Genomic DNA, 16,454 nt, shown 5'->3' with positions numbered 1-16,454 from the left:
GTTCGCAAAAGTTTGCTCAAATGTTGGGCGCATGATATGAATAATAAATATCGAATATATACTAGTCCGATTCGTCCGATTTAGACATACTTATATATGTGCTCTATGCTCCATCAAAGAAGTCTCCTTCACATTTGAGGACACAATTTGACTAACCTCTGCAAGGGTATTTGTGGAGAGGAGAGTGCAATAATCGCTCGCTATTTGCACGCAATTTCAATTGTTGTCCGTTGCGGCGAGTTCTTACTGTACCAACGTTGTAAATAGATCATTTACCCAGTGTCCAAAGCTGGAAATGACACAACACAATTGACCGACAAGTCTTCTCCAAGCAAAAGAAGAAGCAGCTACAACTTACTAACTAATAAAACGATATACCCATAATTATATTGATATTAGCGCTCCGACCCGCCCGTCACCCCGTAAACCCCTCTAGCATAGATATATTTATTTATATATATATATATATGTGTGTATTCCCACTAGGGATTGGAATCAAGGCAGCGCACTTAGCCTGTCCGCATAGAAATGAATGTACCCCATCCAGATAGCCATAAGAGATGCACCCACACACACACACCAACACACACACATACATGCGCAGCTACAATTTGTAGTGTATGTGCTTCCGTCGGCTTAGACATATGCAATTAAAAGTTCATATATTACGTAAACACTCGCCCTTGCATGCATGTGTATATCATGCTTAACCATTAGCTCTTCATTTTACTTGCAAAACTAGCCCTAAGCACGTCCCCATACACTCCCATACCCACACACCCACACACACACACACACACACACATATGCAGTTCCCATCGCATAAGATCAGAATGCATTTCTTCCAACTGATGTCAACTCTTCTCAATTCTTCACTCGAAGAACAAAGCTCTTCTTTCCTGCTTTTGTAATGTTTATAGATGAAGTTTTCTACAAGTTCAAGAATATTTTAAAACTGAAATTCTAACTAAAAAGACATTCTTAACTTTTCTCAATTCTTCGCAACTCTTCTCAGTTCTTAACTCTTCTCAACTCTTCTCCACTCTTTCCAACTCTTCTTAACTCTTCTAAAATCTTCACTCGAAGAACAAAGCAAGCTTTTTTTTGCTGTTGTTGAAATATTTATAGATGAAGTTTTCTACAAGTTCAAGAATATTTTAAATGTGGAAATCTTAATAAAAAGACATTCATAATTCTAAACTCTTCTCAGCTCTTCTTAACTCTTCTCAGCTCTTCTCAGCTCTTCTCAACTCTTCTCAACTCTTCCTAACTCTTCCCAACTCTTCACTCGAAGAACAAAGCAAGCTTTTTTAAAAGTGGAAATCTTAATAAAAAAACGTTCATAGTTATATTTGTGGCATAGTAGAAATATTTATCAAAGTGAGTGTCTCTTCCAGGCGATAAGAAAGCGTTACGCCTGGCTAGGAGAATAAGATAAATTTTCTATTATTTTCTTTCGGATCATGCTAGAAATGTTCTCTAAGCGTTTCTTCTGGCGTTTCGCCTGGGCGATAGAATAGCGATAGCTTTTCTAGCAGCGACGATAAGAAACAGCTTTGCACTCGCATATTTTAGAGCACAGATCTGTTCCCAGAGTTTCAGTTAAAAACGTGAACCCCAATTTATGTGTCCAACATACACAAACACACACACACACACACACGCACACGCACACACTCACCCGTGGAAAGATATATATCAGAAAGCAAAAAAGAAAAAGAAAAATTAAATGAAATAAAAGTTCTTTGGGCTAAAAAAAAAAAAGAAAAGAAAATTCAAAATAAACTTTAAGGCACATACGAAAGAAAATCCAGAAAGAAAAACTAAAATAATTATTCGACTAATGTAATGAAAATCGAGCATTCACAATAAAGAAACAAATATAATTTTGAAAACAAAGCCAAAGATGCGTTGAACGCCGCTTTTCATCATCATTTTTCCAACGAGAACAAGAAATTTTCCGACTTGTCGCGACTCGTTTCGCTCCATGGCGGGGCGAGGCGGGGCCGCGCTCAGCTGATTTCGGACTTACCGTTTGACCCAATTGCGCAGGTGCCACGGGCCAAGCGGCAAGAGGTAAGAGCTGTGAGCCAAGTGTAGGCGAATGCCAGCAACAGCTGCCGGTTTTACAAATTTCTCTGCGCCAGCACAGACAGAGAAGGCAACATACATAAAGACAAAGACAGCCATATGCATAGAAAGAGAGAGAGAGAGAGAGAGAGAGAGAGAGAGCGCAATCAGTTTCAGTTTCAGAGTCGCCTTCAAAGTCAAAGTCAGGGCTAATTGATTAGTCGCCGCGTAAACGCAAGCCGAGGCAGACGTCGTCAGTGAGTGCTCTTTGGATTGACTTCGATTGGATTGGATTGGATTGTCTTGGATTGGACTCTTTTAGCTCTCCAGACAGCTGAGCAAAGTTTCGGATTTACATTTCAATCAGTTTTGTTTTTGGTGCGTACGTTTTAACGAGTGTCTGTGATTTGTTGTTGATGATTCATCAAGAAATCGCTCGGTCAGTCGGTCAGTCGGGTCTGTCTGCCTGTCTGGCTGTTGGTTTGGTACGGTCTGTGTCTGTAGACCTTACAGTTCTTACAATTGTTGTCGTTGCCACGAAGAAAGTTGTCTTCAAACATGTTAATTGTCTTTGGTGCGATCGCACTGCGTTGCCCAAGTGGTTTCTTTTGACAATCCATCAAAAGAAACGAAAACCATCTACATAATCCAAATAAAGAACCTGAAAACTGATCACAGTTATAGTAAAAGTATACATTAGTTTAAAGCTCTGGTGGATGGAGCTAGTCCGTGGCGATTCGGAGTAATGTCAACTATAACAAAATCTGTCTATTCATTTCAGTGGAAATATTACTGCTTGTATGCTTAAACCAAGTTATCAAAATCAGTATATTATTTGTTTTTACCAAAATATTCGAATAGAAATAGAGTTTCAAAAGTTAATAAATTCGGAGTAAACAAAAAACAATATTCACTTGTGCTTAAGTCAGAGCTTATTCGGAGTAAACTACAACTATTAATAATAAATGGAATCAAGGCAGAGTATTAATTGATTATACCCAAATAACCGACAGAAATAGAGTTTGAAAGGCAAGTCAGAAGATAGCTCGAAATAAATTCGGAGCTAGCTCGGAGTTAACGCAATATAAACTTGTGCTAAATTCAGAGCTTATTCGGTGTAAACTGCAAATATTATTTCAAAGCTTTTACGAAGCATAAAAAAATTCTAAGTGGAAACTCCGAAAATGTATATATATTTTTCCAAGAAAATGCGAAAGTAACTCCGAAAGTTCATATTAAAATCATATCTTAACATATACCTTAACAATAAAATTCGAAAGTAACTCCGAAAATTGATATTAAAACCAGATCTTAACAAAGTTTAAATAAATTCCCATAAAATGCGAAAATAACTCCGAAAATTGATATTAAAATCAGATCTTTATACCGTTTGCAGGTAGATATATAGAAATGCCATCATCGCACGGATTGGGCGCCCTGATGCTGCTGATGGCCACCACGATGGGCAGCGGCGAGGCGCTGAGACGGAACTTTGATGCCCGCCAGACGAGCGTCAACTCGAACATTCCGCTGTGGAAGCAACGCGTAAGTAGAGACCGCGAGCAGGCAGCCAGCCGCTGAGTGCCAACTAAAGAGCAGCCATTTTGCCGCAGGCCTGCGAAAAGACGCAAAAGTACAAGATGAACTCGCACTACACCTGCGACGAGAAGGGCGACGTGAAATGCCTGCCCGGCTGGCAGGGCGATCTCTGCCAGGTGCCCTTGTGCCGGCGCGGCTGCGATCCCATGAATGGTAAGCGCAAGCCTCAAATAACTATCAATAGCAATCCGCAGCTAATATTCTCTGCAGGCTATTGCCAGCGTCCCGGCGAGTGCCGCTGCCGGATCGGCTACACGGGAGAGCAGTGCGACAAGTGCATACCGCTGCCGGGCTGCCAGCACGGCACGTGCAACAAGCCGTTCGAGTGCATCTGCAAGCCCGGCTGGGATGGCCTCTTCTGCACGGAGCGTAAGTGGGCCACAGATTAGTAAGTCAGCCGTTTAATAATCTCTTTCTCCGTCTCGCTTTACAGCCAGCTGCCGCAGCGGATGCCACAGCACGCGGGGGTACTGCGAGGCACCGGGTGAGTGCCGCTGCCGGATCGGCTGGGCGGGCCGCAGCTGCAGCGAATGCGCCACCATGCCGGGCTGCCAGCACGGCACCTGCAACAAGCCGCTCGAGTGCAACTGCCAGCCGGGCTATACGGGCCTGCTCTGCCAGACAGGTGAGTAGCAAGTGCTCCGACCGTTCTTCACCCTTCACCCTGACCATTGGCTCTTGCAGCGCTCTGCGCCTCCGACTGCAGCAAGCAGCATGGCTATTGCCGCAAGCCTGGCGAGTGTCGGTAAGTGACGCATAGACCTTTGACCTTTGGCAGGCACTACTAACCCTCTCTCTCTCTCTCTCTATCCTTTTCTTGGCTAGCTGCAAGGTGGGCTGGACGGGCGCGCAGTGCGACAAGTGCTTTCCCTATCCCGGCTGCGTCAACGGCGACTGCGAGGCGCCCTGGGAGTGCAACTGCCGGCCCGGCTGGGGCGGCATGCTCTGCGATGAAAGTGAGCAAACTTCAGACCAGCAATTTGCACTTCCAGTTCTCACCTGTCGCTTCTCGCTTCTCGGTTTCAGAGCTGAGCTACTGCCTCGACCATCCGGACACCTGTGCAAATGATGGCAAATGCGTCTCGCTGAGCCGCGAGGATGGCAGCTATCGCTGCCAGTGCCGCCAGGGCTACCTGGGCAAGAACTGTGAGATATTGGACGAGTTTCTACTTACCTCTGTGGCGCCACCGCGCATTACGCCGCCGCCGCCTGATGACAGCAGCAGCCCAATGGAGCTGGCAACAAAGTTGCCAACGCTGGGCTTAGGCGAGACCACAGCTGAACCAACAACAACGGCCAGGACAACAGCAATGGGCGTGGGACTGGCATTGGGACTGGGTTTGGTCGCAGAGCCCGCTGCCATACGCGTTGCCAGCCACAATGCGACTAATGAAGCGTTAAGCGGCATTGCAGCTGCTGACGAGGCGACAACAACGAGCCGTGCCACGCCCTCAACAACATCCTCACCACGAACACAAGCTGAGGCTAATGCAACAAGTGGTTCGCCATCTCCAGCTCCAGCTCCAGCGGGGCCACAGCTCAGTGCACACGAGCAGCTGACGGAGTCGACGACGACGACGACGGCGCCCGTCAAGGCTAATGAGGGGGCCGAGGAGGATGAGGACGAGGAGGATGAGGACGAGGACGAGGATGAAGATGAGGAGGAGGACGACGAGGAGGATGGCGATGACTACGATGATGAGGATGATGACAACGATCAAATCATACCAAATATTATTTGAGCAACGGCCTGACAAATTGCCCGGCATTTGTTTTTTGTTTTTTCCGTCTTCTTTTTCCTTAGATTGTTTTTTTTTTTTATACAGCATATTTATTTATTGCCCCGAGCCTAGCTAATAAATTATTTATTTTATTTATTCAATTTTTTTGCTCAGAAATCAGATTTGATTTGCTGAAAATATGCGCAACGACACGGCCACAAAGTCAAAAGACTTCAGGCAAAAGAATCTTGGAATTTGCACCATTACGTATTCCCAAAGTCCTTGATTGTCAGTCTTAAGTTGTGCTGGCAGTGAATCCTTTAGGATACAGCTTTAAAGTAAAATTCATCTTCTAAAAAAAATTGCGCTGGATTTCACGACTCTATCGATTGACTATCAAGTGTTAAACAGATCTAAGGATTAAACAGACCAATCACAAACACATTGTTATCTCGAAAACTAACAGGACGATTAAAATGTCCTTTGGGACGCTTAATGTTCAGTTCATAACGATTTATTTGACACTCCACTCGGCGGATTCCTTAAGAATTTAGCCGAGTTATGGCTATTATTAGAATGTTACTCTAAGGAAAATAGCTTTAACTGGACAATATCCTTGTAGATTGTCAAAGCACAATTAATATTCGAGATCGATGAGTTCATCTAGGAAACACAGGCCACTACGAAGAAATCAACAATACCTGATATCTCGAGAACTAACAGGAATATTTCGATGTCCTTTAACCAGTTTTGGATAGTTTTACTTGCCCGGATAAATTATTGTAAGCCTCAAAGTAAGGCGACTTTCGTATATGGTAAATGAATATGGTATATGTGGAATTTATTTTTATATATGTGAAATTTATTTACGGTAATTTAGACTAAACACACAAACAACTGCAACGAATTTCGTTTAACAAATTGTCAAAAAAAAAAATTGTTTATATATATTTAAGATTCGCTTAAGATTAGCAGAGGGAATATAATTCAGAGCGGGAATGGAATGAACAAGGCTGGGGCCAAATACTCGGATTGTGATTGCACATTGTTGCTTAAAATTAGGACACAAATTGTTCAGATATAATGCCAGCGTATAGGCATCTATATGGAGAGGGCAAATAATTGGAATATGGCCGACAAAGTGTGGGAGAAGGAGGCTGGGTATTAGGAAAGATCCTGCGCCTCCGTTTGGGCTTAGGCACAGGTGTAAGTATAAGGACTTAAAAAACGACACAAAAAAATAAAGTGTGGGGAATATCATAATAATAATAATAGTTATAATAATAATTATAAACATATGCGTAAGATTCGTTGCACCTAGTTTAGCTCCCGCTTGTCGCGCTGACTGATCTGGGCCATGGTGATATATTGGCGCACCAGGCGCGAGATCTCGTGCGCCTGCTCCGTCTGGACGCGTATGACGCGCTGCTGCATTAGATTGCCCACCTTCATGTCCAGGAAGAGGGCGCCATCCTCGGAGCGCACCTACGACAGAGAGAGAGAGAGAGAGAGAGAGAGAGGGCATGAGCTGGGACAATCGATAGATGAATCAATATGCGTTTCGTTCGCCTACCTTGCGCGTGGAGATGACCTCCATGAAGCTCCAGTGCTGCAGTGTTTCGTGTGTGTTTGGATCCAAGAATAGCACTCCGCGTCTATTCAAGGCCAATATCAGATCCCGCCACATGGGACTGTGATTGTCCTCCACGTGCGGCCCCTCCTCGGCCCAGATGCGTTTCACCGCAAAGAAACTGCTGCCGAACAGGGGCCAGGCGGCCAGCACGTTCAAGAATTGAGCCTTCACCTGGCCCGGACTCAGACCGGCCACCTGCGGCCACGCCGACTGCACCAGGCCCACCCACTGGGCGGGTCGTATCTCGCGTATGCCCAGCGCCGGCTTGGGCAGCAAAAATTTGATCTCCTTCATGGCCGGCACATGGCTCAGATCGGCGGCCCGATGCAGCAGGGCAGCGATGCGTGCCATATCCCGGACCATTTCCGGCATGGGCACACCATTGCCGGGCAGCTCCAGGAGCAGACCCTCCAGATAATCGGGCGCCACCTGATTGAAGAGCACCTCCACGTACAGCGGCATTGGCGCCGGTTCGCGCTTGAGCGCAAAGTGCCAGACGGAACGGCAGAATATCAAATAGAATGGCTGTCCGGACTTGAGCAGCTCCGTAGTCACGTCCAGGATGTACTCGTCGGCGGCCAGCGGCATGGTGAAGGCGTCGCCCTGCACGATACAGTAAAGCGAGAACTCCTGCTGCTCGGCCTCCGATTCGACGCCGAGCAGGGCGCACAGCTCGGCAATGACATCGGCTACCACCGTGGAGCAGCGCGTGTTGACCACACGCTCCGCACCGCCAGGCAGCCTATAGATCTGGCGACGGGCCGAACGACCCGCCGAGACGGCCGTCACCTCCTCAACGCTGGGCACATTCTTGCGTCCGCCGCAGCGCGCCGTTTTCCGGAGATTCGTTAGGCAAACGGCGGCGGTGCCATGGCACGAGCGACGGCGATCCGAGGCGGCCGATGTCAGATGCTCCATCAGATACGGACGCAGTGCGTCCGAGCAGCCAAAATAGGCGGCCAATATGCTGAGCAGACGCCACGCACGCTGCGAGCTGTCCGGACAGGGCGAACGATTCGCCGTCGTCTGCTTCATCAGCTGGCAGTAGACCTCATCACGCAGCGCCAGATACTTGTGACAATGCTGGCAAGGAACAAAAGATTAGCAACAGCTGCAGGCAGTTGATTAGGTTGACCTACCATTAAGACGGTGTAGACGCACTTGACCTCGGTCAGCTCCGGATCGAGCGGTATGTCGCCGCAGTAGCGCAGTATGCAATCGAAACACTCGAGCGCCAACGGGGCCAAATCATTGGGCAGACGCAGCAGGGGCAAGCGTATGGCATGGCCCTGCCACTTGACCAGCTCCGCATAGGAGCGATTGGCAGCCGACGACTGATGCCGCTCGTGATGCCGATCCGCATCGCGCAGTTGACTGGAGAGAGAAAGGGATGAAGGTGAGTGTGAGCTGGAGTTAAATGTAGACTGGATGCACTTACTCATTGCGGAAATGCTGCATGGCGAACTGCAGCAGCGAGTACTTGGTCACAGATGGCGGCGTTCCGCTGCCATTTAGCTCATCCTGCAGCATATAGTTGCCGTCCAAGTCATGATGCGCCGTCTGCTGTTGCTGCTGCTGTTGCTGTTGCTGCTGTTGTTGCTGTTGTTGCTGCTGCTGGTGGCCATTGGTCAGGGAGCTGGGCTGCTGGCCGGCATTCGATTTGCGTGCCGAGTGCAGATAGCTCTGCTGCTTCATATAACGCTGTTGATCCGCCAGCTGCTGCTCCTCGGCAGCATCCTCCAGCTGCTGCTGCTGCTGCTGATGATGCAGCTCCACTTGCTGCTGCTGCTGCTGTTGCTGTTGCTGTTGATGTTGATGTTGCTGCTGCTGCTGCTCCTCCTGGTTGCCATTGGAATGGGCGTGCTCCTGGCGCTGGACATGCGCCTGGCGCGACTCCAGACGCTCCAGCGGCACGTTCAGCGTTTGGGCGGCGGCGCGTGCGCCCGACGACAGCGTCGATGCCTTCGATTGCGACTGCAAGCAGCAAAAAAAACAAACAAAAAAACACAATGAATGCAATTTGTTAATTGTCTCTGTTGGACGGAGTCAATGGCTTGTGAAAGTTGCTGGGCGCCTTTTTGGCCAAGCACTTGACCAGCCAACCGGTCGCCCAGCCAAGCCAAAGCCAAGCCAAGACGACGACCGGTTTGAATGGGGCGCGCCTATCATGTTGATGATGTGTATGTCGTGTAAATATGATATATGGATGGTATATGCTACAGTGAAAGCTCCCTCGAACACTCATGCTTACTGTTTCTGTAACAGGCAGAACGAAACGCGAATATGCTGAATAAGCTGTTTAATCGATATATATACCGATTTTGTGACATGTGTTGTTATGCTTTATCGATAAATATCGATTTTGTGATATGTGCTGTTATGCTATATCGATAAATATCGATTTACAGACGTGTATTATTAAACTATGTCGATAAATCTCGATTTTGAGACATTTCTTTTTGTGATATATCGATAAATATCGATTTTGAGACATGCGCGTTTATGCTTTGTCGATAAATATCGATTTTGAGATATGTGTTTTTATGCTCTACTCGAAGATAAGAAGAGTTTGTTAAAAAACTCGACTTCCGACCGAGTTAGAGTTGGGCAAAGTTTCTTCAAAATGAGAGACCACATTACATAGAAACAGATAGAGGGATTATCTGGAGTATATTTGATATAATTGGATCGATGATTGTAAATAACAAATTTAGCTGGCTGAAGGCGTTGTCCATTCGTGGAGCTTTCACTGTACTATTGGATTTGGGGGGCTGGCTGGGTTATCTTTTCGGCAACGAAAGTGCTTGCCAATATATATTTCACTTTTATTGCCAAATGCAATTCGGCGCGCGTTGCTTTCCTTTCCATTCCACCCACTCAAAATACAGCTCACACACCCCACACACGCCCCCTCTCCCCTCCCCTCAACCAGCTTGTTGAAACTAAAAAAAAAAAAACACTCACTGTTAAATAAAAATTTGTTGCATTTTGCACACGCTCAAGTGCATTAAACAACAACAACTACAACAAAAACGAAGTTGAGTAAAAGTTGTTGTTGCTGTTGTTTATGAAAGCGGAAATCTTTCACCAATCAGTCATGTTGCCTTGTACGAAATATCGCACTTCTAATTGGCCTACTCTTTTATTAATTTTTCATTTCGATTTCAATTTAAATTTCAATCAACGCATTAATATGCAATAAAGGCCAACAAGGCACTACCAGGCATGTCCGACTACAGCTGAAGATGACAAATTATGAAATGTACACAAAGTGACCATGAAGAAAGAAAGTAAAGTGCATAAGAGAAGATGACGCTTCTTGCTTGAGTATAATGTGAACATGGAGATGATCATACAAATCATGGGAACATCGAGCACAGCTTAATGTGACCATGGAGGCCACGTAAAGATGATGAACAGGCAAATAAGCAGAAAGTGTATATATAGATGATAGCTGTTGATTAAATAGCATCACTAGCCAAACAACATATGTTGTAGCATGTAACCATGGAGAACATGCGATATAAAGAAGGCACACACAAGTGAAGTAGAATCGAACTATAGTTATTCAACAAGGACTAGTCATATATACAATATTGTATTATTTATTATAATCATTTACATCCGATCATTTACCATCCGTTCAGCTTTGTTCAACTCCCTTAAGGCGTGTTTTCAGTTTCCACATATACATACATATGCATGCCTGTTTGTACTTACATGTGTGCATGTTTGTTTTGTATATATGCAACCATGCATGCATGCATCCCTGCATGCGTACATGTATGAATATATGTCCGGATCCCTACACACATACATACACACACACACACACACACACAAAGAAAAAAACAAAAATAACAAAAACAAAAAAAAACACTACACTACTAGCTAAGCATGAAAAACTACAGGGTCTACTTAAATACATACGCACACGTACATGTATTCACACACACCTGCCCCCCCACACACACACACACAAGCACTCTCATACATATATAATGCTTAATACGAATCACTTAAACGCCTTCTTCCCCTTTATTATAAAGATCACTATGTTTATACATGTCATATCCTTGTTGTCACCATATAAGTTACATACTTGCAGCTATACCTGCTTCGCTCATTCATTAGCTTGGCAGAGATCGGAAGGTACAGATCGATTCCAGCGCGATATAAATAGATAATGGTGATAAATTAGATGAAAGAGTCCTTATATACAAGTATTTAACTATGATATAGTGATACGTTCTCAAAGATAGGCGGCAAGCTTTATCAAGTGAAGAGATCAAATTAACTGTTGACCACGGAGGATCTGCCGACAGATGGAGGACATTTAAAATGAGCTACCATGCGCAGCAGCTGGAAGGACACGTGAGAAGATACAACAAGGTAATGAAAGGAAAGGCGATTAGTTAAAGTATTTACCGAGTACCACAAATGAGCATGAAGAACATGCAAACAGCATGGACATGTCATGAATATTTATGGCTACAAAGTAAGTTAAGCAATTGAAGTGCTTGCTTTAAGTGAACATGGAGGACCCCCTAGAGTGGAATCTTGAGAGTAAGGTGTGCAAAAAACAATCGAAGACCAGGGAGCATCAACTTATAAGCCAAGTGAGCATGGTGGCTACGCAGATGATGCTAAACATGGCAATTGGATGATCCTCCATGGTGCTACATGGTCAAGCTACCACCCAGAAGAGAGCCGGACAAGCTGGTAACTGGTTGGCGGACGGCTGACAAATTGATGGCAATTCTTCAATATCATCTGTGAATTCTAACGATTGCGGCTGACAGTGCCCGTGGGTCTTATTGCTGTGCTAAATTCAGAGCACGAGCTGACAGTCAATAAATAAGCCAAATGGTTGCAGATCAAGAAACGGTCTGCACAAATTCAAGATGCAGCTGCCCGCTGGATGCGCCACGAACTGGAGCTGGAACTGGAACTGAAACTGGGGCTGGTTTATGCATCGAGTTCTGTGCACATATTTAGAACGTGGACGCTAAAGAACCGGGCACGCAACTGGGTCACATGACTTGTTTTTTTTTTTTTTTTGCGACCCAGCGGCGCCCCTCAGGGATCGTGGCGTGCCAAGGTGGGGCGGGGCGGGGCGGGGCATAGACTGGCGTCGGCTGTGCTCCAGTTGGCCGCGTATGCGAATTCGAATCGAGTGGAAAAGCGAGCAAAACAAACTGCTCAAAAACGTAAAAAACATTACGAACAATACCGAGAAAAACTTTAAACTTTAATTTCGAATAAAATTTCTGGTGAGTCGGGTTTAAAATTCATTATTTTTAGCACAGGGGCCAAAAGGGGGTTCTCCTCTAAACAGCAGCAACTTTCTTTTTGGCATTTGTTTTGCTTTTTTTTTTAATTTTTATTTGCGTTTTGCTCGAGTTAATTAAAATTCGAAATTAATGCGCACCACACACACACTGAAATCTACGCTCAAAGTGAGCTCCAGACCCAGAAACAAAACAGCTGCAGCAGAAGCAGACACAGCCTGAGTCCGAGCCTGAGACGCAGCCAGCTGTCAGATACAATTTGAGAGCCGCAGATACATGACAGCCAAAAGAAATTAAACCCATTTAACAGAGGCGGAGAACAAAAAAGAGACCGCGTCCGACAATGGAAGACGCACGAAATGTAATTAAATTATTGAAATCAAATTACAGTTACAATCATACAATCATCAGCTGCTTCTTCTCGTTCGAGAGTATCTCATGTGTTCACGTTTGCAGCCGCACGTAAATGTATCTGTAAATGTATCTTGTATCTTTGTGGGTCAACGGTTCTTTCTGTGTGCTTTTATGAGTGCCCAACTAAGCACAGTTTTTCGGCATTTAAACAAACCCCTCGATCTGAAGCGTAGCATCGGATCCGGTTCAAGTGCCATCAGATGAACCCAAGAAATCCCAAATATAGATACATATATATACATACAGCTGTGTAGATATAAAATATATATATATAGTTATATAGTTATAGATATGCAGATAGATATGGAGATATACAGATATCATAGCCCTGAGCATATCTATAAATACATCTAGACACAGATTTAGATATATATCACTCGCTCAAATAACTTGCCGCTTTACTTTTGGTTTCATCAGCCGCAGACGACCCTCTTTCCAACACAGTTGGAAAGTAAACAATTTGTAGTTGAACCAATTCGACAGACACCTTTCAGGTGTGTGTAGATATATATATAAGCATTTCTATGGGCCACACTCGAAAACCTTTTAGCCCATGAGCTGGACCAATTGTTGTTGTTGCGTGTTAGATAATCGACACCTTTGATCGGTCAGTTTGTCACTTTTGTTAGTCGCGACAGACGCTGCTCTCCACAGAGCTGGGATGAGGTTGAACGGCGAGCCAAATGATGTAAGCAGATGGCTCAGGTGGGTCGCTACTGCTGCTGCTGACCCTCGGTCTGACATTGTGCCTGGGCTAGCTAATAATGCGATTATGTGTTGATTAGCCTAACCGTTAGCCTTTGGCAACACTCGCCGCCAACTGTAAAGAGCTCTCTTTTTTGCTTTCTTCGCACGCGAGCAACGTAATTTGTGATTATTGCGAGGGAGCTTTGATTGGGAATCAGATTTAAGCCAATGCCAATCTCGTGATTTATGCTTTAGCAATAAATATCATGCATCAAGCAGTAAGAGTGCGTTAGTCCCCCCCACAAATTTTAAACCAGCCTTTTTATGACTTTGCAGTTCTCGCTTAACTCGGTGCTCATAGTCCGATCCTTTCAGGGCTTAACTATGGAGAGGGCTTAACAGAACGCAATCTGCGGAAAAATGTGTGTATTTATCAAAAAATTGAAATATGCCTAATCTGTGGAAGCTCTACGAAAAGCTAAACACCAAATTTGGTGTGTATAGCTTTAATAGTATCCGAGTTGGGCTAGAAAAACCATGTCTCTAAAGCTATATTTATCGATATTCTAAAATGGAGGGAATATATCGGAGAATATATCGGAGAATATATATATATATATTAAAGTTTAAGTCTACAGCTTTTGCTATTTTCGACTCTGTTAGGAATACATATAATTAAAAGGAGAATACTTCGTTCGCCTTCGCCTTACACAAAAACATTGCCTCCTTTAAGCTCACTTAAAGAGGTAGCTGTAAAATGTCTGAGTAACTTCTTTAAATGTTCAATCTTTATCCAAGGTAAACTTTCTTATAATCCCCATCGATTTTCTTCAAGCTTTTTCCCGACAAGCCACAAGCTTTCGGGAAGTTCCGGAATCAACGCACTTAAACAAAGATTTGTGGGATTGTGAGCTACTGCTGCATACCTCATTGGAGTTCATGGTCTCGAAACGTGCCAGGATTTCCTTGACGGATATCTTCGACTCTGTGGGCTCCTCCAGGATGGTCTCCATGCGGCTAATGGAGCCGCTGCTCGCGTTGCTCACGCGTCGCGTCTTGTTGCCCAGCAGCAGAGTCGAGGCGGAGCCGGCGATGGGCACGGGTATGGGAATGGGCAGACTAACGGCAGTTGATGTCATTTGTGTTGTTGTCGTTGTTGTTGTTGTTGTTGTTGTTATGGTTGCATCAACAACATCCTCGTCATCCTGCTCCTGCTCCTCATTGTTGTTGTTGTTGTTGTTGTTGTTATCTCTTTGGTTGAGCCGCAGCTTGTAGTTGAGCTGCTCTTCGAAGCAGCACTCCTCGCAAAGGCTGCCGCTGGCCGTTGTCGTGGAAGCCGAGCCGCTGCAGCACTTGTACACAATATCCTCCTCGACGCTCCAGGCATTGTCGTAGTCCTGATCCTGACCACTGCCGCTCGCACCGCCGCCCGCAGCGCCGGCGGCGTTCAGCTCGCCGCCCAGCGAGACGCAGCACTGTTCGTTCAGCTCCCGGATGCTCTCGTTGGTCAGCTGATCAAGATCGCTGCGGCGATGCAGCTGCAGTTGCTGCTGCTGCTGGTGATGGTGCACCTGGGCGGCAGTGGTGCCCGTTATGTGCGCGATTTCCGCATCGTCCGAGTCCGTGTAGAGCAGCTCGTGCTCCTCGCCGCTGTCCGCATCGGTCAGATTGTTGAGTGAGTCCAGCGAGGCGCACTTGTTGCAGCTCTGCTCGCGATGATCCTGACATCTCTCCTCCTGGCCTGATCCCTCGACCCTGCTGCCCTGCTGTCCCTGCTGCTGTAGGAGCTTAAAGTTGTTGACCTTGTCGTGGTGCATCTTGTGGATGAGCGACTCCACCTTGTTCACAATGCTGCTGAACTTGTGCGGCACACTGCCACCCGGCGTCAGCTGTTCATGCTTCGAGCTGCCGCAATTGGCTGTGGGCGTGGCCTGGCAGGACTTGCTGCTGCGGACACTGTGCGACATGTTGCCACGGATTGCCGTATATTGCGATTCCGGCGGCGGCGGCGGCGACGGCGACGGCGACGGCGACGGCGCGTGCCAGTGAAAGTTGTTATTGCATTTTGTTGATCGAACTGGCCAAACTACACGACCATAATGAATGTTAACTATATTGTTTACACACACACACAGTCACGCACACTCACACACACACACACACAGACACGCGCCTGTCGATTTCGTGGAAAAACGCTGCGTATACGTGATGTTTTTTTTTGCTGCTGTCTTTTTGGCTATCTCTTTTTGCTTTTTGCTGCCTTTTTCTTTTCGTTTTTAGCCGCTTTTTTGTTTGGTGGAAAATGTCAGTTTTCAATTTTCGTGCGCTGCAATTTGCCAGACCTGAATTTATTTTTAATTTGCCACTTCAAAACACTCGCCCGTTCGCCTGACACCTGTCCCGAGACATGAGAAGCCGTCAAACGTTCGTGACAAAAAAAAAAAAGAAACAAAACAAATTCGCAGTTGAAGTTATATGAAGGATGCTAAGAAATTCGCAGCCAACTGCGGTTATTGATCTTCAGATCGAAGTTCGCCGAGCAACCATTCACTTGGCTTGAATATTTGCATGTGCTGTGCATATCATAGACACGATCAGAGAAACTTAGAAAAGGTGGAGCTGAAAAGCTGCAAGTGGAAGTTTTCTAACTAGATAGAGAGATTTGATTCAAGAAGGGGACATATATCATTTATATGATAAGTAAACACCCAAGAAGAGGTTCAACATAAATGAAGGCTGCTTCAGATTTCAGTCAAAGCGAGATTTGCTTAAAGCATGATATCATAAATATTGCTGGGGGAAACGTTCTCTGGAAAACTAAAAGAAAACATTTGTGAGAACTTTTCAAAGTTTAAGCTTTGAGCTTAAGAAAAGTTATCTGGAAAAACTTGAAGAACGCAGTCAAATCCAACCAGATGAACCTGCGTGCCTTAGGTGTGTGCGCGTCGGACTACCAAAAGTGAGGTCGCCGGTTCAAATAGCAAATTTTAAATTGTTCTTGGGTTTAACTACGTCATAAATGTTGGAGTTCCTGCGTGC

General features: G+C 45.5%; 2 protein-coding genes across 3 annotated transcripts in view; one reads left to right on the top strand and one right to left on the bottom strand.

Annotated features, from left to right (window-relative positions):
• The first annotated feature begins 3,517 nt into the window (after positions 1–3,517).
• On the top strand, positions 3,518–5,411 carry LOC115768179 (neurogenic locus protein delta). The gene is made up of 8 exons (XM_030712686.1): positions 3,518–3,615; positions 3,684–3,822; positions 3,880–4,038; positions 4,103–4,294; positions 4,354–4,414; positions 4,495–4,625; positions 4,696–5,036; positions 5,283–5,411. The coding sequence occupies exons 1-8, from the start codon at positions 3,520–3,522 to the stop codon at positions 5,409–5,411; spliced, it is 1,248 nt and encodes a 415-aa protein (XP_030568546.1). The 5' UTR covers positions 3,518–3,519.
• Positions 5,412–6,246: 835 nt separating this feature from the next.
• The window catches only part of LOC115768178 (unconventional myosin-XV), a 33,964-nt gene continuing 23,756 nt past the window's right edge, over positions 6,247–16,454 (bottom strand). The window contains exons 1-5 of one of the 2 annotated variants that reach the window (XM_030712685.1): positions 14,342–15,673; positions 8,462–8,997; positions 8,163–8,397; positions 6,964–8,106; positions 6,247–6,875 (exon numbers count right to left, since the gene is read on the bottom strand). In XM_030712685.1, coding sequence (XP_030568545.1) covers positions 6,708–6,875; positions 6,964–8,106; positions 8,163–8,397; positions 8,462–8,997; positions 14,342–15,382 — 3,123 coding nt within the window. In that variant the 5' untranslated portion in view covers positions 15,383–15,673 and the 3' untranslated portion in view covers positions 6,247–6,707. Of the gene's footprint in view, positions 6,876–6,963; positions 8,107–8,162; positions 8,398–8,461; positions 8,998–14,341; positions 15,674–16,454 lie in introns of those variants that run through there. The other variant, XM_030712684.1, reaches the window with a different exon arrangement.

The sequence above is a fragment of the Drosophila novamexicana genome, unplaced genomic scaffold (assembly GCF_003285875.2).
Source record: "Drosophila novamexicana strain 15010-1031.04,08,12 unplaced genomic scaffold, DnovRS2.1 tig00001692-arrow-arrow-pilon, whole genome shotgun sequence".
In the NCBI taxonomy this organism is placed as follows: domain Eukaryota; kingdom Metazoa; phylum Arthropoda; class Insecta; order Diptera; family Drosophilidae; genus Drosophila; species Drosophila novamexicana.
The sequence above is the reverse complement of the archived record's forward strand: the minus strand, read 5'-3'. Positions and strand labels throughout refer to the sequence as shown.